The sequence below is a fragment of the Echinococcus granulosus genome (genome assembly GCF_000524195.1).
Source record: "Echinococcus granulosus chromosome Unknown EG_S00002, whole genome shotgun sequence".
Lineage (NCBI taxonomy): Eukaryota > Metazoa > Platyhelminthes > Cestoda > Cyclophyllidea > Taeniidae > Echinococcus > Echinococcus granulosus.
In genome coordinates, this window is record NW_020170382.1 from 1265424 (window position 1) to 1288569 (window position 23146).

A 23146-nucleotide genomic window follows, 5' to 3' on the forward strand; every position below is an offset into this window, starting at 1 on the left:
ACACGACGGATCACCCGCACCCTTTATCCACAAAAGGGGACACATAATGTAAACAACAAAGGAACATTAGTTTGTGTTGTTATTATTAATAAGCATATCAAACGCACACCTATTGTACAAATTTCAAAAGAAGTTATAACCGTGACTATACAATAGGTATTCCCTCAATAGTTGCGGACTTTCTCGAAAGGCACGATAAACCAAGCGAAGCGTTTTCCTAAAAAGGAAATGAGAAAAATCTCCCGGCTAATGACAATCCAACTTTTAATCTAAAGTGAACACACGTATGAGAGGAAATAGTTGACGAGCCAACGTTTCAATGAGATTACTAGGAGCATGCTCTCGTCACAAATGACCCGCATTGTCTGGATCAAGTGTGACGGTAGGTGCCACTAACTTAGACCATAAAAACGATAACTTCAAGCCTAGAAGAAACAAAACATCGCAGGCACACATCTCACTCTTTTAAATCGCTTTACCAGTTCCGTACAGCTACGCTTCCCGCGAGAGTGACTTGAAAGTCACGGTTCCTCTTAAAAACACTACCCTCAACATACGTCCCATTCATGAAATTGACCCGAAACAGCGTGAGGATATGATAAAGGTTAAAGCAAAACACCTTTGCATTACTAGCCAATGTATTGTTACAGAATGGAAAGGAAAAAGTAAGTCACATATAACCCCAACTTGCTCAACTTCACTCCCCTTCTCTTACTCGAAACTACTGTTCCCTTATCCTAGTAGCCTCAAGTATGGAGTTGATTAATGTTATTCCTTTGATGTGTCGAACAACCCGACCAAAATTTGTGTTCGCTCTTTCCAAACAAATTCCCTTGTCATATGGGTTACTCTCTTGACGCATAATGCGACGTAATAATTATTGCAAACATAGAATAACGTCCTTATCACTTATTAGAGGATAGCCCTAGCTCACTGATTCTAGCGTTTCCGCGTCCAGTGTGAGATACTGAAATGATTCAATATTTTATTTAACTGTTTTTAACTGCCCAGACACTTTAATCGCCACAAGTTGCATTTCCACTCCGTGGCACGGCATTTGGACCATGTCACCAGCCTTCCAGCTCTCTTGTACGTCAGTAATATACGTTCTTCCGTACTATTGCGGGATACTACAACTTCAGAAAGGACTCGAGGCACTACAATACAAATTGCAATGAGCTCCCTGTAATCTCTGGAAATGGTGACTCCGAGGCTGGAGGAAAAGAATTAACAATTCCAGAAATAAAATAGCTGGGGTAATTTATGCACCAAAAGTTATATCACCTCCTTTCAGCTCTTAAAAGTATCTTTCCTTAATTGTAATGTTACAGCTTTTGTGCCTAATAAACATGATAGCACGTTTCTAGCCCTTCTGCTCCATTAAATTAAAGCTGTAGGCGTATGAAGAAGAACTGCGTTTATCCCGTTAAAGGTTCTCCGTCATGCATCCTCAATGTTCAAAAAAAAGATGAACTGGTACAGTTAAAGTCAATGCGCCTTAGAAAAGGTTAACTCACCAATTTGAAGGATGCTTAAGCCTGTTGCAGGATCAGCCGCCTGCCAGGCCTCCTCAACTGCTGCCTTCGAGGAGGCGAAGAGTTGTCGAAGGCACCGACGGTCCGTGCAGTCCGAGCAGGACCTGCCCGCACTTTTGACGCTAGAAGAGGCAGGAAGCAACTGGTGCCCATTGAGGGTGACCCCGCGATCTTGCACCAAGACACCGATGCCGCAATCGCACCCGCTGGAGATTGCAACCTTGAGGACTTCGTGAAGGCGGTCTAGGGGCCCCGCATCTGAGGGTGCCTTGTCGTGAATAACTGGCAAGGGACCTTCCTGCGGCGCGGTGTAGTGCGCCAAACAGGCCACCAAAAAGTTGCGCTCTGTGGGGCTCAACCCCTCCGATAGTGCTAACATTGGTAGCATTTGAGTGGTGTTGATGGAGCTCGAGGCGTAGAGAACGCGAGAGGCTAATTCGCTTGCTTGGAGGCAACCCGCTGCAAGGATAAGGTGTGATCCCACTCTACCAGACATTCAATCAGGAATTTGCTCTAACTGAGTTAAGAGTAGGGTGAGAATCGAAGAAACAGTAATATAAGCCAAGCTTCTAAAAAACCAGATAGATCAGCTTTGTAACACACAAATCATTTTATTTGCACATGTTGTTACGCCTCAAGGAGTCATAGATACTTACTTTAGTAGTCGGAGAGAGAAACAAACCTCCAACTGACTGGTTTGGGGTAAACATTTATAATGTTGGAAATTAAGCGCATAGTATTGCTTCAAATCTACAGATTTGAGGTTGACAATTCAGCCTCCATATTTTCAAATCGAGGCCGCACGCCACCAGACTGTCATGCAAGGATTCCTTTTGTGATAAATGAAAAGAGCAGCATCACAATCACATAGCTCACTAAAGAGTAATGACGTATAGGCCATGATCAGAGACCCCTTGGAGTTATCCTTCAAATGAGAACCTCCTCTATCCGAGAAACACACTTTTTAAAGGATTATGATGGCCTATCTGGATAAACCAGAGTTGAAATGCATCTTTACGTTACAGAAGTAAGATCAGAGCCATGGACACTTCCTCAACTATTAATTGCCTCTACAATGATGCCGCAAAGCGTTACCGGTTGTGAAAAACAAAACCTGTGTATTCATCTCAAAGGAGAAGAGTCTATTACTCTTTCAACTAACGATGACCTCTGCCTAAGTCAAAAGTAAGATGGAAAGCTAAAAAAGACAAAAAATCACTTTAAAAGATAGGTCTGTTCTGCTCAGTTTAAACAAAACCAGAGTACAATGGATGATAACTGACGTTTTACAGTTAAAATGCAACGCCTCAACTGGTACTCAAATTTCGTGTATCATTACGCTCTAAAAGCAATGCGTTTGAAGAGACAAACCTGGACACTCTACGATAGTCATTAAAGTAGTAATCATTCTTACTCGAATCAAAATCAGTAATATCATCCGGGACCCAAGTACGATACGATCGCACTTTGGCCAGCCAGTTTTACTTTTCCGCCACTGGACCAAACCTTTAAGGTAGTCAACAGGTTTATGAACCGAGGGCACATAATACCGTGTTGACATCGGTCCTGGATCGTAACAGATAAGCAAACTAAAAATTGATTACGGGCACTTCTTAAACTAAGCACATTTAGATGAGTTTTTATATTACAGCTGCAAAGACGCACCATTAGTTCTTCGACTACAAATTACCGTCGCGACAAAATGAAATGGATATTACAGCAAAAACACATTCGGTCACTTTGCTTTTCTGAAGGAGAAGGTTTAATGTTAAAACTACTATTACAGCTTTGTAGATTCCCGACTGATAATGCGGTCACTAGTTCGAAAATTACAGAAGGTGCATCCCATGGATAAATAAAGGCTACAACCGTATTTATATGAGGAAATTTGGCGTTTGTCTAGTAAATTCCTAAGTGGAGAAAAAGTGGCGTGAGGGCGCATTGTTGGTTGACATCAAACCAATTTTTTAAAATCTCACCCAATGGAGTTCGGTGTTTACGCTAAACTTTAGTACGGCATTTGGGTAGCAGCATGGTTTCGTTGTGCAATCCGGACGACATACCAGAAACACACCTAGTTGCAGTTTTGAAAATCCTGAAAAGTGCAGAAAATTATTGTTTTTGGGAGAAAGCAGGATTGAGCGTAAAATAAAGAGCTGACTGAAAGAAGCTATAGGATCCGATTCCGCCTTGAAATAACCAGAACCACAAGACCAACCCTATGGTGGGGACCTGTAACGTAGCTCTTCTCATCCTATCATGGCAGGCAATTGTCTGTTTTATTAGACATTAAGAGGATACTGCCTATCATAGGACAGCCCCATGCCTTGGTTACATGGTTGGACTCGATAGGGGGCTGCAACTGTGGCAACATGTTGGAACACATCAAAATCCGTTTAGCTCTTTTATAAGAAAACCGAAATACTACCAACGGCCCCAGTGATACTTGATTTAAGAATAACACTGCTTATTCAGCATCGGGTAGAAACCATGGCCTAAAAAAAACATATTCCTCATGAAGTAAAAGCTATAAGAAAGTACGTCGCTATCCTAGAAACTGCACCGACACAGAATGGAGATTTAAGGGTTGCAAATGACCACAAATCCCATGAAAATATCTTAGCCATTTGATCTAGTAAACCTTTTGGACATGTATCCTCGCCTCTGCCGTGACTCTCCAACACTTTCCCAAATCAGTTATTTAGAGCTCCGTCATTTGCAAGTGGCCCTAGATTATAGGATCTCACAAAGACATAGATTTCGACATAAACGAATACTTATTTGAAAATACTCTCCAAAACTGCCATATAGAAGGTGAACCTTCTAAATCAGATGTAGGTCAGGCAAAAAGAATCGTGGAAGAAAAATGCACAAACTACCCCGTAGTGATAGCAAGCGATGAGCTAGACAAATCACGGCGCCTTATGACATAAACTCAATAATAGCTTTAGCAGTGATTCAATTGTACATAAAGAAGTGCATAAATGGAGTGGGTAAAATAAGAAGCAGAAAGATGCACAACGAACCTCCATGGACGAGGAGCGTCAGTTCTTGGGCCAAAGCACGCTGAGCAGGCCTACGTGATGGATTATTCTAACATAAACATAAGAAATATAGGTCAAAAAATGCCCCCTTCCACCATTAATAACTTGTAACCAAAAGTTGCCTTTTGGTCAACCAGCAGCTGTTCAATCTCCTCCACGGAAAAGAAGGAGAGACACTTGAGGAGTTCTGGAGTCATGAGTTTGTCGGGGAGGTTAAGAACCTTCTGAAAGAAGTAGAAGGGTCGAAGATACCTGGGATTCAGCCATATCACATCGTCCTGGTTGTTCGATGTAGTCTTTCCTATCTTAGTGCCATCGGCCGCCAACAATAGGGGAACCGTCAGACCTAAAAACAAAGTAGATTTGAGTGTATAAGAAAACGTTGGGTAGTTGGGTGCAATTAGTGACGCTTTCGGATAGTTCACCGGTAAAATCACAGGAACCATCCCGATGAAAATCAGATTTCCACGGTAATGCTTTGTTTTTCCTGATAAGAGGAATGGTTTTGCAATTCGAGCGATGTAAAGTTAGGGACTAACATACTTAGAGCTGCAAAAAAACAGCAATAACTCCACACAGGATGAACAAGAGGTTAAAACTGAAGTGATGGAACATAAAAATTTCAAGAATGTTGAACGGGCACTAAATCACCACAAAGGTAGCTGTTATAAAGATGAATTTCACCGCAGATAGGATTAGTTGCAACATCACGACTTAAATAGACACGTATATCAATAAGTCTTACCGAAAGCATTTCCAGCTAGTTTGCGTCTAATAAGAGCGATTCCTGTATCAATATTGCCAATTTGATCATTACCACCAAGCTGAACATTAAAGCTAAAGTGCCGCAAACCTGAACGCGACAGTCGTGGTTTTGGTAAAGATGAAGAAAATCATAGGCCTGAAGCATGGGGTAAACAAACTCCTTCATATTCATCCCCGAACCGTAGGACTCACGAAGTTTAACACTAAGAATAAAAAGTCTCATTGATGATTTCAAAATAAAAAACCGAGACAGATTTATGCGAGGTAGCTTTACCTATCCTTGTGAGCCAGCTCCTGATACCTCAGGTAGGCAGCAACCTCCTGAAGGAAGTTTAGTACCTTTTCATTTTTCATCCAATCCATGTTATTTATCACTTCAAATTTCCCAGGATCACGCAAAAGTGCAAAATTCGGTAAAAATTGTTCAGTAAAATTAGTTTGCATTAAAAGAAAGGTGTCTCGAAAATGGTCTGAATTTAAAGCACAGGCTTCCTCATTACTAGGTAACCTGGAGTCCTTTCGTCCAGTTGGATCACCAATAAGTGAAGTAGCGCCGCCAATCTTGTATAAAATTAAGGACGAAAAAATGACTAACCAGGCTAACAACGCCTTTTCCCAAGGCTTGCAGGCGGAGTAATCCAATGAAAGGAACCAAATTCCCCAATTGCAAGCTTTCTGCGGTCGGATCGAAGCCGCAATAAACTGTGAGTTTATCAGATTTCTCCAAATCGTCTAAATACCCATCGCTAACAATAAAGTAGCCTAAGTTTACCCACCTCATTTGAGGCAAAACATTTGCGTAATAACCACTAGACCTCAAGTTTGAAATAGAAGCGCAGGCATGATATTTTGCTGATGCTGCAAAAAGCATCGCAAAGTTCCTGGTATATCTTGCAAAAGTAGTCATCTGGAAAAACGTGGTGATGCAACTTGTAGCACAATTATGACCTTCGCGCCTTCATGTGGTGATCTTGACGTTACTTGTGACAAGTGGTTACTTCGTTTTAGTAAGCCGAACGCAACTTTTCTTCACATAATACATTCCGTAAGAAAAACGTCGTTTATTCATCAGAAATCACTGAACCTACTCCATTTTTATGTACTAATTATTCTGGTCCATTATCATTCAAGGTCCCTCTTGATGATTGGTTTTCATTACCTCCACTGACTCCTCACCGTAATATTACACCTATGTTGGCTAAAGAAGCCTTTGATGGATTGCGAGTATTACATTTTAAGAATTTTGCGTATGAATTACGAGCAAATGACATTGAGTATCTTCTCAAGCGTCTCGGTGCAACTAACTCCCAGATTTACCTCTCGTGCAACCCGGCGACAAATGTGAGCTATTACTTGCTTATTGTCTGTATAGCATCGGGCTCTTGCTGAATTTAGGAGCACTGATGATTGCTGGCGACTAATAAAATCTTTACACCAACGTGAGGTATGTGGATGTCGTCTGATCATTGAGTTTGGACGCTTTAATCATTGCGAATCCGGTGCTGCAAAGCCAAGGGATGTGGGAGAAGTGTCACTTAAAGAACCTTCCTTGCCAGAATGGGTTGACAATGTCACTTCATTGTCAGCGAAGTGGTTGCCAGGCCGTACCTTAACCGATGCCTTTTATTCTTATCCTAAGGCCACACCAACCATTCTTACTAACATCGTTCGATGCCTGGCTTCGGTGTCCGCATTTTACGTTCAAGTACGTTAGCGCTCTGTGTCTGCTGCTGATCTATTGCAATAAAATCTTACAACTATTTAATACTAGTCTTTGAATAACTGCATGATTTTACATAACACAGTTCAATTAAAGCCCTGTTTTAAACATTACTGGTATTATTCACATGAATTTCGGGGCCTTCGATTTTGACTAAAGACAAACATTTTAACACAAGTTACTTGTTACTAAGCGCTTTAGTTTTTTTTTTGGGGGGGGGGTTTGTTTTGCACACTTTGCTAGGCACTGTCCGAACTTATAACAGTCTTTCTGGAATGTTTACACTTTAATTTATTTTATCTAGTCTTCTCGCAACAATGGACGTTTCATCACTACTCAGCTCTTCAAATTTTAATCGTATCCTTTATATTTTCTTTACTTGCTGCATTTATTGTTATTTGCTTCCTAATATCTCCTTCCTGATGCTTCCCTCGTTCTAGCTACTGGGACCATTTTAAAAACTGCGGATCAAAAAACAGTCTTTTTAAAATTTCATTTACCAGAGTGTTACAGGGTATTCCGCTGCTCAACCAAACCAAACTTCCACATTCTGATGAGACGCTTTCCTTAACAGACCCTCCATTTGATGAATCGATTAAATTTGCCGACACCATTTTGCAACACGAGTGAGTTTCCTGGCTGTCTCTTTGTCCTCACCGAGGAGGACCTCCTTCATCATGTCCCCCCACCGTCAACCTCCCAATCGAATGGTGTCCCAGAAGAGATGGACATCTCTAGCGGTCCCGAGAGCGAGATTAGTAGTGGTAGGAAACTCACTTCTCTTCTAACTGCTTTAGGCTCCGATGTTGACGCTGGCATTGGTACTCAAGGAAAACTGGTCCCATCCACATTTCTGCCTCGTAGAACTCCATCGAAATTGAAGGCTGGACTGCTAAAGCGGCAGGAAAGGCGATTGGACCTTCATGGGAAGGCGTTGAGGCCATCCTCCTGTGTGGCAGTTGGTGGTGATGATAGTTATGATGAAGGGGAGAAAACTATTCAGTCATCATCATCGTTGTCCACTCACTCTGTCGAGCCCGTGTTTGAAGAGTGTATTTTGCGCCCTACTCCGCATATAGAAATGCGACTTACCGATGCTCTCAAGGACGCAACGAACAGGGCCGTTGGAAACGAAGCAGCTGAGGGGTTTGGCGTTTTCTCAGCTTCAGAATCTGTCACTGCTGAATCTTATTCACAAAGTAAGTCTACTTATTTAAAATAGTTTGTTTAAATATTTCAATGCACTTTTTATTACTTGCTTCAACGCAACCTAACTTTTCAGACTTACTGCATGTTCCCGTCTACTTAGAGCAGACTATGAACATGTTTCTTCTCCGAACCTTGGTTAGTTTGAACTAGCTAATCAAGTGGCTTAATCAGTGATAGTTTATTTGGTGAGAAGATGTATTGGAATTCCCTCTCTGATGTTATGCAATCCATGATTTAATCTCGTCTTGTGTTCATACGTTTTCTTGTTGTTTGTAAGGTAATTTAGCTCTACCTTTTAGTAGAGGTATTTCATTAACCTAGAGTAATACCCAACTTTAAAGTCGCTGGTTTAATTTTTTGTCATAGATACGGTAGTCGAAATGTACCCATTGATGAATTTCAACTGTACAAAGTTATCCAATGATTCAAAATTTACAAACCAAATGCTTGTTTACGTCTTTTGAATGAAAAGATGTCGTGAGAATACAAAATTGTTTATTGCGTTAACCGCATTGTTTTCCACCTCCTTGAGATATTTGCCATTCTTTCTGATATGATATCGTACGTGGTAATTTCCCCTAAAAGGTATTGGGGAGATGTGAGCTTTACTCTGACAAGACGTTACATTTTATTTGTGGTTTCGTAGTATTAGATGTATTTCTGGATAAATTATTTGCTTTGCGTAGAATTTGTTTTTACGTTTTCTAAAAGAAATTGTTCGAAAACTGTATCTCGACACTTAGTCATAGCGCTCATGCACACTTTGGTGGGTAGGGTTTATGGTTCGGGGCTTGGAAATGTTAGTGCACCTCAACTCAATTATGACTCCTTTTTCTCATTCACCGTATCATCAGTCAACGAAAAGGCAGCATTCCCGCCCTGCCACCCTCCTCCACCATTAGGAGAAAAAGAAAAAGAGGATGCGGTCGGTAAGGAGGAGGAGGAGGATGAAGACGAGTACTTTGCCAAACCATCTCCATTGTCACCTAGAGAGCTCTATGCAGGGAAGATGTCACATGCGGAGTTGGCGAGTAATCCCGTTTTCAGCAAGTCCAGCGGTCCTGGGGCCCCCTCTTCACGTCTTTACGTCAAGAACCTTCACAAGCGAACGAGTGAGGAGGATCTCTGGCGTGTATTTGGCTTCTTCCGTCAAGATGTTCGTCGTAAAGAGGCTCCTAGTCAGTTTTCCATTCAACTCCTAACCGGTGGGCGGATGAGAGGTGAGTTTATGCTGCTAATTTGAAATTATCTTCAATGGTGTTCCAGATTTTGTCAATGGACTATTTCATTCGCGATAAGTAAATCAGATATCCACCCTGTGGAAGGTATTACCGGAGAGACGGGTTATTCCTTTTGAGGTGGACTGAGCTTATTATGCCTAACTAGGGTTAGTTCCGAAATACATGGGGAAAGTTTTAAAGTTAACAGGTCATACGATTATTTGGCTTTTAATAAAACTAGTTGGAAAATTGCAAGGCTGGTCTTTTTAAACAGATGTTCGGTCTGCTTTGTATTATTTGCGGTTTTTCGTAAATGTTTGAGTTCCGACCTTCCGATTGAAAGCAATTTTTACTTCAAATTTACTTTTTCTATCCTCCTTTTTTCGGATTTTTTTACTCGGCTTTTCTTTGTTCTAGTAGGTTATGAATCTGTACTCTTGATGATAATTGCGGATGATTCATCACAATTGATTCTTTTCAGAAGAACACATTTCTCCCCTTTCCACATTAGAACGTTAGACTGACCTTCAATCTCAAACTTGTAGAGGTCAACTAGCTTGAATTCCCTTAAAATACGTGTTACTAACTAATTTATCAGTAAAAGCTCTACAATATCTTACGTTTTTAGTACTGCTCATCATCCAATGGTTTCGTCAATCATGTCACCAAAAGTGAAAACTATCTTATTCTTAAGCCTGTAAAGTGTAGTGTAGTATTTCTTCAGTTACAATTTATTGTTCGTATCAGTGTGTTTAAATATATTTCATTTCGCTTCATACCGCTAGCGAATGCTTGACTACTTGCATAGGTGAGTTGCCCTTTAGGAAGCATGATGTTAATAGCTTCCGTTAAATTTTATCAAAATGCTAAAGCCTGAAGTTGTATACAGGCAATAATGTTGCTGTAGAGCGTTCGGGCAACATCAAGGTTTGTTCTGTAAAGTTGAATGGCTTGGTGCCATTATTTGACAAAGGAGAAGTTAATGCTGTTCGCATTTACTTGAGCTCGAATCTTAGGCTATTTCGCTTCATATTATAGCTCATCAAGACAGTACATTTTAGCATTTTTCACCGTCACCTTTTTTTATATTGTCAACTCGTGTTTCCTTACAAAAACTTTCCTCAGTAAAGTAAAAAAGTAATGTGTGATGCCATCCACCTTTGCTTTAGAATGACTAGCTGCAACACCCCATTCAGAAACTGTTGACCTTGACACTGTGGTCTGATTGTGCATCCCATGATGAGGTGTCAATCGTGTTTTCTCACGCCTGACATCTCTTTTCTCTAGCCTTGTCAAATATATTTTTTCACTTCATTTCCCCTACACACTATAATATCCGTTGCGGCATATCTAGCCCTGTGCAGTTTTTATTGTTGCTCAAATCCTTAAAATTTCCTGATTATTCGTTGAGGTATCAAATAATAAGTGGACTTACATGGCCATAGCTATCTACTAAGCTAGGATTTTTCGTGGCCAACTCTCTGTAACTACCCGATGTGCCATCCAAGTATATACTTCAACAATTTGCTTAGCCTTTCAATTCTCGTTTTACCTAAAAGTCCTTGCCCCTTATTCCATTTTAGCCAAATATTCTCACTCACGGTCAGGTTGAACTGCATTTGCCTTTTTTAAGCATTTCGGTTTGTTCGATTCCCCACTTGCTTGAAATTATTTTGCTAAGATTTCTATTCGTTATTCGTCAGCTACCAAGCTATCGTGAAATTTTTATAGTCGGAAACTAATAAGAGACTCAAACGCGACTACTTCGCCCCGCATGAATTCGTTTTTGCATTAGTCGCTCATTTAGTATTCCCTTTGTTTAAATTCCTTCGTGTTATTGTCTGCATTAGGTTGAGCAATAAGTGCGATTTTCCCATAGTCTGAGAATTTATAATTCAAGCCTTTTTGATCTGATCCCTTGTTGACATTTTTTAAATCAACGACCAAGGGACATAAAAGTGCCTCCTTCGGTTACTGGTCATTGACACATTTGCGCATGTTTGCGATCATACCTTTCCTACAAAACCAATTCGTTACCTAAAATACTGGATTTTTTTATTTACCTGTTATTAATTAATTGCTCTGTTTTTGCATTGAATCAACAAGTTCACAGGACAAGCTGTTTTCGGTCGAATTTCAATACTTCATCCGTGCTAACTTTCATGTTACCTTTCCTTTTCGTTCAAAAGTCAATTATTTGCTCCATCGTTCCACAGACGAGACAAACCTTCAAAAAGTGTTGAATCATTTAGAAGTTCTTATGGATGCCCTTCTTTGAAAAAGGAGAGAGAAGCCTCAGTGCTACATGAAAAACACTTTTCAAGCTGTAATACCCCTTTAAATTAAATTTTCATTCATTCCATCCGTTTATTACATTCCTTTTTTCGTTAAAATTGCATATTTTGGGGTCAATGACTTTTTAATAGGTTTTTTAATGAATTAACTTTATTTACATTACATGTGATTTCAATCATCTGGTTTAAGAGAATTTGTGCACTAAAAAATTTAAAAACGGCCTACCCTGGTTGGTAATTTCTGAACTCCACCAAAGCCAGCTTGAGAGTAATCAACTCGCCATTTGAAAGCACCTCTTTGATAACTATACCTTATGAAATTTTGTTAAAAGTCATTTGGTCTGCATTAGCGCTGGTTTAATTACCAAAAGTTCTTATTTGCTTTATTTTCAAGCTTGTATCCAGGCCGTCTTGTTTTAGTCCTCCATAGCTTTTTCAGACAAAACGGCTTTTCTTTGAACATCAGAGCCTCTTTTGCTTCACACTTGCGGGAGGCTTATGTAACACCTATTCCCACTTTTACTTGAACTCATTCGCCATGTCGGGTTTTTAAAAGTATTAATTTATTAGCCGGCGATGTGTCTAGTTTTTTTGGTTTAAAAATCTCCAGGTGCCTTTTTTCTATTGGCATGTTCATTAATCAAGTTTTCATCTTCTCTAGGTTTCTCGTAAGGGCTCGTTTTAGCCTCTTGATTGCCAACAAATTTGGTATTCCGTCAAAATAACCACCTTTATTGATTGCCAATGTCTAAGCCCACTTTTGATTTTATTAAAACGTCTACCAAACTTTCATCCTTCTAAATAGTGTCGCAGAATGCGTCTCCCAGTGCGATTCCCCCCCTCTTAGTGGGGTTATTGCTTGCCCCATCGATAGCGCTTATTTTTCTCCTACTGCTGTGCTTTCTAGGTCAGGCCTTCATCGGTTTCGATTCCATTGAATTGGCTACAGAGGCGTTGAGTGCTACCCACGGCTTCTTGCTCAAAGGGAGGCCCATGCACGTTCAATTCGCACGTGGTGTCATCGCCAAACCCGATCCCAACAGTCTAATCACAAGAAACGAGTAATGCACTACTCTTACCTCCCTTGTTTTTTCTGTTGATATAAACCGATACTGATTATGCTATTCTTTTAAAAATAACTTTCGGAGTGTAGAATGATAAGTTGAGGGCTGGATTTTGGGGTATTATTTTCTGGGTACGGTTTCTGCTGTATATGGGACTAATTTTCAGAGAATCTGACCTCAAAGTGAGAGATGATTGTGATTTTCTCATAGTCTGCTCATGTGCGGGCGTCAAGGTGATGCTTTACGAGTTCATTCTTGTGCATTTATTATGATAATGCACCCGTTTACCATCGAGGCTTGTCAGGGGTCGCAGCTGATAGACAAGATAGAAGAAAGTGGAATAACCAATTATTGTGGATTTCCCGAAGAAAAAGATGTCTGTTCTTACATGTTAGTAGCCAAATCATGGGAATGAAGTCTCAAGTTGCGAAGTATGATCTCAAAGTGGTTCCGGTTTTTGCTAATGTTGGGTGTTTTTTGAGAGTTCTTAGTGGTCTTAGTCTCAGAAAAAATCCTAAATAGGTAGTGGCGGATCTTCGCCCATTCCCGATTGTCGGATTGCAATAACTATATACGCTAGTGCTAGATCCAACTGTAGCTTCATTCAACAGCCTAGACGTATTTTTTGTGTTATGACTTGTTTTTCTTTTATAGCTGGTTCCAAAAAACACTGAAATGAAACATGCGTTCTCATGTGACAGGTTTCGGCCACGCCTTTTAGCCTACTGCTCGACTATTATTACGCGACTGTCAAATAATATCTTAGTCAAAATTACTCATATGGTTTCGAGCTAAATGGGTTTTGGAGTACATTCTGCTAAAACTCGCTTACGGTTTTCAGTAAAGCCCTCTGTACTGACTTCTTGTAGCTTCTAGATCCCCGTAAAATGGCACTGCTTCTGTGCTTTATAAAGTGTAGGTATGTTGCATCAGTCTATCGCTACGGTATGCTTCATTGTACTCTCTACTTTCTCCTATTTCTGTCAGAAATTAGGGAAAAACAGTGAAATGCATATTTGTGACTACGAGAAAGCGTGTTCTCCATTACCAAAGAAACCTTTCTAAGTACTCTGATGAATTTACCTAAGGTTAAAACACCTTCATAAACTTGTAGATGTCCTCTAAGTCTTGATAGATATGTAAGGAATTTAAAATCAATTTGACCACCATTTTTTGGTATGTATGGTCCAGTTCACTGGTCTAGTCACAATATTATTTTTGTAACAGGCTGTTTAGGTCCTCCGCCATTGTATCCCACCAGGCGGCTTGACTTTTTGACCATGCCAGCAGTCCCCATGTCCTACTGCACATGGACAATGCAAATTCTGCCCGAGTATTTTGGCTTCTTTCAACTTCTGGGTAGTTTCAGGACTTCACATTATAGCGGGAAAAACTTCCACTATTGGCGATTTTTTTTGTTAATTTTTATGGCTTGACGCCTCAACACCCACAAATCTCCCACACACTCTAATGCAGAAATAATAGCCAGACTTCCACAAATTAATCGGTGAGAAAAATTAGACAGTTTACTACTTTAAATTCCACCACGATAGTGTTTTTTAAGTCCTGATATGCATAGGACATACGGCTTTGTTTAAGTCGATGCTGCCAAACCACATCCCTTGATCAACTTCTAAAGTTCAACCATTAAGCGATCTTCTTTGTATCTGGTAGACGTTGAAAGTATCCTACCCCTCATAAACTCGCATTTAGATAACTCGAAGGTATAGAAAAAGAATTATGAAAAGTTTTCTTAGTTTTAATAGAACGGCATAATGGCAGTTTAACTTTTACTGATAAAATACGTAATTTGTATAGGTAAACGGTCTAAAAGTGTCTACAGATTAAAGAAGGGAGAAGAGGGTGAAAGAGATCCTTTTGTGGGTGCTCTCTTCCTTTGCCATGCTTCTCAACCGGAAGCGCTATGCAGGGCGTAAAAAGCACCACGAGCCTGCAGCAGTGCGCCAGGCGGACCGCACTCGATTTTTCGACCGCGGTCAACAACCACTACAAAGTCGCAGGCTTCCACTGTGGAGAGACGATGCGCCACCACGACACAAGTCATCTTCGCCTTCGCTATGGTCTGCGACAGCGCCTCCTGCACGTCTCGCTCGTTCTCCGCGTCCAGTGCCGAGGTCGCTTCATCCAGCAGCAGCAGTGCCGGACGTCTGACTAGTGCCCGAGCAATCGCAATTCGTTGTCGTTGACCCCCTGAAAGTTGAGAGCCCCGGATACCCACTTTTGTGTCGTAGCCCTATAAAATCGGTCATAGTAATTAAAAGAAACTGCTTGCCGAGTGAGAAAGAAGTTGAGAGAAGAGTAGATTTACCATTGGGAGATTTGTGATAAAGTCATGAATGTTTGCAACTTTTGCAGCCTCAATGATATCACTCATCGAAAGCTCACGAGAGCAATCACCAAAGGCAATATTATCGCGGATAGAAAGATCGAAGAGGTCTGTGTTCTGTAACACTACCCCAATATGCTGCCGTATCCAATTGGGTGAGAGGTCCTTTACATTCCTTCCGTCCATGAAGACACCCTCCTCAAGTTTTTCGAAGTTATCCGCGTCGTAGAAGCGTTCGATGAGCTGGAGTATGGTCGACTTTCCGCAACCGGATTGACCAACCAGAGCGACGGAGGTGCCGGCTTCCACAGTGTGACTGAAGCCCTCCAATACCTTTACGTATTTGCGATCGGGGTATGAAAATTCGACATCCTTGAACTCGATTTTGCCCGAAAATGGCCCCTCAGGTGTCTCACCACTATCCACATCCATTTGACTCTGGCGCTCTAGTAAACTCATAATCTGCCGCGCGCCCACGTTTGCGCTCTTCAAATCGGGTAAGAAGGAGGCCGCACGACCCACGCCTTGAGCGGAGAAGCTGATCAGTGTGAATGCTCTAGAAGTGAGGAATTATCATTGGTTACCTATGTAGCTTTTTTGAGTCCAAATTGCAAATTACAATGTCTGTTTAGCATCCTTTTTCCCCTTAATCTTAATGCATTCTCTTAAACGTGGTAAATTTTTTTGCGAAACCCTATTACGGCTGAAGTTCAGCAACTAGACTTCAAAAGATTACTGAGCATTCGACTAACCGAAAAACAGTGAAGGTTTTAATGTCTTTTTGTCTCAGAAGGGTTGCTCCAACAGAGAAGGAGGCCGCCATCTGAAAGTACTGCATGGACTGAGCCACCGTACTGACAGTTGAGAAGAAGATATTGGACCAGTCGATAAGTCTGTGAAAGGAAAGAAAGAGAACTCATCACTGGTATGTCGATGAAGTCTTCTATGCCGCCAACGGCACTGGAAGTAGAGGTGTTGAAGACGATACTTGCTAATAAGCAGGTGCCTACACAAGCTCGCACCAGAGTGCGCGCATGCATCCTGGATGATAACTCTGCCAAAGTCATATTTAACCTTGAAAAGTGGCGTGAGTTTAGTAACATAGTCAAATATGACGTTGTTAAATGGGAAGGTGAGGCATCGGTTACAGTTGCGGAAGAATTATTTCTATAGGAAGAAAGGGAGGTGGGAAAAAGTTCCAACAACTTACGGGGTCGTATGGCCACACTTTTCTAAGAATAGATTGCTGTAGAAGGTCTCCAGACCAAAGCTGGTGACGACTCGATGAGCACTTAAGGCCTCCTGGGCGACGCTTACACCAGCGAGGTACTTCTTGCGTTCTGATCCCGAAAGATCTTTGAGCTGTGTGGAAAAAAGGAAATACCCGAATTCAAGCATGTATTTATCTAACTCTTGTAGTGGGTTCGAAGTTGTGTAAAACTGGCACTACACTGAATTGCAAATAAATTTACTCTTCTTTGAGGCAACAACAAAGTATCAGTATTGGTTCATATGTGTCTTACAAACACCTTTTGTTTTAGGTAAAGCTAAGCCCAATTTCAATGTAAACCATTTCCATAGGAAACAGTGTCTGTTAGTTTGTTTTCAAGGCATAATGTTTTGCACCTTTAGCATTCTATGAAAAAAAAAACAAACTAAAATCATTACGGTCATGAATCTTGTGCATGAAAACTCCGACTAACTCCCCCTTTTTAATACGACAAGGATATGATTACTAGGTTGGGCCTGTTTTAACAATACATCACCTTAAAAGAACGCTATTGTGGGTCACTTAAATCTCATTTGTAAAAAGAAAAGTATGGACTACTTGATTTTACAGATTGCTTTTTCATAAAAAACGGTAGAAGTTAATGCTAGGAGTTATCTCCACCCATAATTGTTAGTGTACAACAAACGTCAGGCACAGTGAGAGATTTTGCATTACACTACCGAATAATGCAAGATTGGATGCAGGAGTGTTACGCTAAGTGGTGCTTATCACCAGACGCTCGTTAATTTCAGAGAAGGTCCTCAAAGCTTTCAGTGACATAATTCCCAAACAAAGGGACTAAAAAAACCTTACTAACAGATTTAAGAATTTTTATTTTATTCCAAGACAAAACTGCAATAATACTGGAAAAAAAACCCTAAGATCCCAAATAAGGCAGGCTTTATTCATCCATCTCAGGAGGCAGAATTGGTGCAATTTTAGCCAATTTTAAGGTATCTTTTAAAAAAGCGTGGCACTAATTAATCTCTCAGTGTTTTAAATTAAAAACGCATTTTACCAAGCCTCTTCAGGCCTAAGAATTTTTGAAACATAAATGAATATTCGGAAAATTCTTTTGAAGGACCTCCACTCGATGCAATGGAGGTGATAGAAAGCACCTCACCTGGAGGATACTGGCGAGAATGAGGAAGGGGAAAAAAGCGAGGTTGACGAGGGTCACTTTCCAGCTGTAACTGCAGGCAATTACGAGAGAGACAATAACTAGACATGTAGCCTCCACCATAACACCCAACTGCGTTCCGGAAATCTTCTCCAGCGAGGGTGCGTCCGCTGCAAGTCGTGCTGTCAGCACACCAGGCTGGTTCTCGGACTTGTCGAACCATGCCACCTCCTGCGAGGTCAAAATAATAGATTACCCTCTTAATTACACCTCGCCCACATCCTCAAGAATGCATATACTTGATTTAATGCAATTTACCTGCTATTTTATTATGTACACCAGTGGGATCCCCCATGCCCTTTACTGAGTCACCATCTTTAAGTAACTAGCGCCCCTCTTGCTGTTCAATAGAGCAATTACATACGATCCATCACATGAGAGTGTTAATATGAATCAAGCTGTAATAACGGTGTCTGATAATGACACATTTCAATAAAGCAATTTAGAATTAAATTCTTGATTACCCAGGGACCAAGGTAAACTCTGTTCTTCAATTCAGTTATTCAAGATATGCATTGCCAGCAAAACCGGAAAAGGACAGAAAATGTGGGTGACAGTAATTTGATCTGACATTTCACTAATCTTAATGTTTGCGTAGTTAAGTGACGTTATGAAGCAAGGAGCTTTACTTATAAAATTGCGACTCCGTCATTACTAACCTGCTTCAAAATGGATTTGAAAAGCATCTCTCGAACTCTTCTCGTTAGTCGCTCTCCTGCAATGCCTAGCATGGTTCTCTGAAAGAAGATCATCAAAAGAACATAGTGTTTTACTTCATTTTCCATGTTGATGACAGTCGCTAACACAAAATTGTCTTTGTCTACGGCTTCATCACCTTGAGTCTACCCCTCTGTTTCGACAGCTTGGTAAAATTATGCAATTGTTGAACTCGAAAACCACCTATGAAAAACCTTTCAAATATCTTTTCATAGTTTTGACCATTTTTTATATCCTACGTAACGTAATTTCTAACATTATTAAGGTTTTGAAGGGGGGATTTGTCATCACTTAAATAGAATTTAAATAGGAGAGTGAACCTCACTTGAACAAATGTGGCAATCATTCGCATGAAACCGAGGAAGATCATGTTTACGGCAAGCCTATTGGCTTTGCGTTGCATTTTCATCGGGGTAAAGATCATCAGGGCAAGCTAAAAGAGCAATTCACCATGGTCTCAGTAAATTGTAAGAGATTTTTTCTGCATTGCTCCTACTCCAATTGCCTAACTTCGTACGGATGCACGCCAAGCCAGGATCTTTATAATCGGCCATTTAAAAGGTAAAATGAGTTTAGAGTTCACAAATGAACTAAACTAATTAAACGGAAATTTAAGGAGAACTTGCATCGAACATGTCGGAGTAGACAAGCGCAAAGAGGGGCTCGATAATCCCAACAGCAATTGCCATTAGTAGACCCATAATGAGGTAGAGGCACTCAGGTTTGTTTAGGCGCAAAGCCTGCCACATGGGCCACTATAAAAACAATTAATGGAAATTCCATTTCTTTAAGACCTACTTTATCTTTAGAAAAAAATGACAAAAAGTGGAAAAACACCAACCTTTTTCCTGAAAGCAGCTAACTGGGACTCCTTTTTCGGTTCCGATTCTCCCTCTTCGATGATCTAATGCAAAAGACAAAGTAAAGGTCATGAAAAGGTTATCTAAACTTTTAAGTGCCTGAAATTTATTCGTTTTATGCTTACCTCGTCGAGTTTTTCCATTTCATTATCAAACTAGGGGAAAGAATGCGCAAAAAGTTCATATAAACCGATTAGGACAACAATGTTTGCTGTGATCAGCAAAACTCACCTCATCATGCTTCTCGTAAATTTTCACTCCCATCTTTTCTAAATCAGTGGATTTTGCAACCTCCTTATTTTTGGTCGATTCTTCCTTTAAAAGACCCTAAAAATTCAATCATTGCAATTAGAACGAGTTTAATGTTGCCTTTTATGCACCAACGACAGCCTCAGAATCAAAATCAACCTACCTGTGCCTGAAGCATGCGGTAGTACTGGCCTTTCATGTCCCTTAACTGCTCGTGTGTGCCCTGCTCCAAGATTATGCCGTCCTTCATGACGACAATCACGTCAGCTTCTCGCACCGTGGTGAGACGATGAGCCACCATGAGAACCGTTCTACCAGCACCCGCCTGCTCCAGTGCTCGTTGAACTGACTTCTCCGTCCGTGTGTCCAAGGCAGAAGTAGCTTCGTCTAGCAGAAGAATTTTTGGGCGTCGAACCAACGCTCTAGCAATTGCAATTCGTTGTCGTTGGCCGCCCGACAACTTAGCTCCTCCCTCATTTAGCCATGTATTAAAGCCCTGTTATGGAGATAAAGCCTCGGAAATATAAGTGGAAATTAAGACTGGATTAAAGTGATATAAGTGACATACTTCTGGCATTCTGTAAATGAATTCAGAAGCTTCGGCCAGCTGAGCAGCCTGTATAACCTCATCCATTGTTGCATGGAGATCTCCCATACGGATGTTTTCGGCAATGGTGCCGGTAAAAAGTGTCGCCTCCTGAGAGACAGTTCCTATTTGCCTTCGAAGCCAGCCAACATCAAGATTTTGAATGCTTTCACCATCAACAAGGATTTCACCATCTTGGGGATCGTAAAGTCGTTGTATCAGATGAATTGCTGTACTCTTTCCAGAGCCACTAAAACCTACTATTGCAACTTTCTTCCCTGGCTCAATCGTCAAATTGAAGTTCTTTAATATCTAGGTTAAAAAAAGTGTCCAGTACTGCGTGTTGGCTTATGAGAAAAAAATCTGACCACTTAGACTTACTGGTACATTAGGTCGGCTGGGATAACTAAAATTGACATTTTTAAATTCAATCCTTCCTTGAAAGTCCGGGATAATCTCACCCCCTTTTTCGATGTCAATGGGGGGAACACGATCAATAATAGCGTAAACCTTTTTAGCAGCCGATACTGCTCTGGCAAGAGCCTCGATTTCAGGTAGGGCCTTACCAACAGCAATGCTAGAGATGATTATGCTCACAACAACCTGTCAGAGTTTAAAAAAAATCTATAGTGGACAAACTTCATAGAATAGCACTTCAAATAAATTTGAAAAATACGCACCAGAATAACGGTACCATTGCTGAAGCGCTCTGTACGGACTAGAGTAATTCCATACCACAGGCAAAGAGCAGCCGCTGAGAAAATCGACAGGCTAACGAAACCGTTCCCTAACAGTTAAAATTAAATCATTTATAGGACAGAAATTAATGCAGTACTTTTTTAATGTCATTTGTATAGGTCCCACTAAGGTGCATACAAACTTTTAAATTAAATATGGGGAGTAGTAGTAAAGATAATGTTTGAAAAGGTAATGTACCAGCGCCGATAGCCATGCCTTTGCGAATTCCAGTTCGCTCAGCCTTATATAATTCGTTGGCGTAACGCTCGTAGGTCCTCTTCTGTCCACCATACGCAAACACAGTGCGAATTGAAGAGAGAACCTCACCAGCGATACCACCAGCTTCACTGTATGCTTGAATCTCCTTCGTGTTGAAATACTTGAGGGCAAACGCAAGAAAAGCAAAAGAGGCGCCAATAACAGGAAGGGAAGCAGAAGCCACGAGAGCAAGCTTCCAGCCCTTTGCGTATGCCATGATGATGCACCCAAGAAAGAGGACGGCATCTCGAACAAAACTGCCTACACGATTTCCGATGCCACTTTGGATTTCAGGCACGCTACTTGATAGAAGGCTGATAAGACTACCCGAAGCTTTGGAGTCCATCCAGCCTGCGTCTTGACGAATGAGACTCTGCAAAATTTAAGTCAATGTCTTGACATATAACAATAAATATTGCATACTTTTGTTAAATTCTAAATAGGGTTAATGTTTTACAGATAGATTTGGCACTTACATCGAAGAAAAGAAGACGAATTCGCCTCGCCTGTCGTTTGGAAGAGAGGGTCAAGAAGTACATTTGTACAAAGCCAAGGACAAGTGATGATATTGCCAAGTATACAAAGAATGGAACTTGCTCCTCAATCAGATCTGCGGCTCTGAAAAAATTCCTTATAAGCCTGTCGACCATATCAGCGAATATGGCCATGCTTATGGGAAACAGTGCACCCAAGCCAGCACTGCACAGAATGCCAAAGGCAAACATTAAAACTTCTAGTGGCTTTGCATATCGAAACTAGCAAGCCAAAATTAGAATAAAAGCATTATTACCAATCCGCAGTAGTTTAATTTTTCCAATTCAAAATCCTCGTCAAGGCTAGAGAGACGTAAGATTCACAACAAAGGAACGTACAGACTATCCAAATTAAAAGGATCCTCATCTTTTGATTTGAAATCATCGTCAAATTCGGCAACTACTTCCACCTTCCTCTTACTCATCTTGGTTCAGTGTGTCAAAATCAAACATAAGCCAGTTGACCTTGATCTTGTATAACCAACTGTATTCGCATATATAAACAGCCATCTAATGGTAGAGAAATTTGCAACAAAATTTTAATCACGAGCAAAAAATAGTTTTTTTAAGATTTTTTAAAATATATGGTAGTAGCGCGGTAAAGTTTTTGAAAGTTTTGCAATAAATGGTGGAACCACACGGTAAGTCGTAGTAAAACCACGATTTTATGCACGAAACTAGGCTTTGTCAGGAATACTTTCCTTTGCTTAGGTTTTTAATTGCTCAATATTTTGCTATTTACATATTTGGCAACACGTAAACACATGTAGAGCTCCCAGACTACCCTGAAGACGAAAGAAGGTATAATACATGCATTCAATGTGAAGAAAGGCCCGGAGCTACTGACACGGCCCAGATGCCAACCAACCGGGGAGTGTATAATGGCAGGGTATCCAAGTAGCGCCCTTATCGAACCCGGGAGTTAAGCAACCAACATATTATATAGCTCCTCTCCTCTTTTGAGCGCCTTCCCCACCCCTCCCCTTTGTCAACTTTCCGCATCAGCCATTACAGGATAGTCGATGCTGTAGGGGAAACACCCACGAACCAGCCTCGTCAGTCATCGAATCTCTATGCAACTAAAAAGACACTTGATCACAATATCACCAACCCCTCCTGGCTATTCTACTGGATCTGCAATTTCGTCCTCTATGTGCACTTAACTCGGGAACGGGAAATTGTGCTGGTCACTAGGGGCGTTCATAGGAAGAAGTAGGAACAATGTCCTGAAAGTAAATTTATGTAAGGGAAGACGGGATTTAGCGGAGTTTCTTGGGGTAGGTTTCCGCGTTTGTTCTTTCTTGCTCTTTGTTCTAACTTAAGCGCTCCCTAGTCATATCTATCAGGTTTCTGTCCAGCTAGTACAGGCCTGAGGAGGTATGGCAGATTTACATTATCCAGGTAGTGTAACCGTAACAAAATCTGCCTCATGGTTCACGGTTTGTATCGCTTCCGCTGTCAATAGTATTTCCGCAGAAAGTTGGGGGTAGTTTCTGAAGGTAGACGTCTGTTTGGGGTCATCATCGATTCACCCATCTATAGCATATGCACTCCCAC

General features: G+C 40.9%; 3 protein-coding genes across 3 annotated transcripts; 1 reads left to right on the forward strand and 2 right to left on the reverse strand. All coding sequences in view use genetic code 11, as the record gives it.

The window, feature by feature from the left end:
* Positions 1–164: 164 nt before the first annotated feature.
* On the reverse strand, positions 165–5707 carry EGR_00509 (Tyrosyl-tRNA synthetase; the record flags this gene model as incomplete). The annotated part of the gene is made up of 7 exons (XM_024489758.1): positions 165–217; positions 1518–1994; positions 4562–4628; positions 4714–4925; positions 5325–5403; positions 5433–5547; positions 5619–5707. 7 exons carry the CDS (start codon positions 5705–5707, stop codon positions 165–167), a joined length of 1092 nt encoding a protein of 363 aa, XP_024355755.1.
* An 828-nt stretch (positions 5708–6535) lies between these two features.
* EGR_00510 (RNA-binding protein) lies at positions 6536–12852 on the forward strand (the record flags this gene model as incomplete). The annotated part of the gene is made up of 6 exons (XM_024489759.1): positions 6536–6685; positions 6717–7049; positions 7639–7828; positions 7862–8263; positions 9176–9493; positions 12695–12852. 6 exons carry the CDS (start codon positions 6536–6538, stop codon positions 12850–12852), a joined length of 1551 nt encoding a protein of 516 aa, XP_024355756.1.
* Positions 12853–14760: 1908 nt separating this feature from the next.
* On the reverse strand, positions 14761–22014 carry EGR_00511 (Multidrug resistance protein; the record flags this gene model as incomplete). Its single annotated transcript, XM_024489760.1, has 19 exons — positions 14761–15105; positions 15181–15754; positions 15951–16091; positions 16409–16560; positions 17592–17819; positions 18308–18385; positions 18691–18798; positions 19013–19120; positions 19207–19269; positions 19351–19380; positions 19457–19552; positions 19638–19970; positions 20043–20372; positions 20442–20663; positions 20741–20847; positions 20997–21429; positions 21533–21811; positions 21847–21892; positions 21929–22014. The coding sequence occupies 19 exons, from the start codon at positions 22012–22014 to the stop codon at positions 14761–14763; spliced, it is 3759 nt and encodes a 1252-aa protein (XP_024355757.1).
* Positions 22015–23146: the final 1132 nt, after the last annotated feature.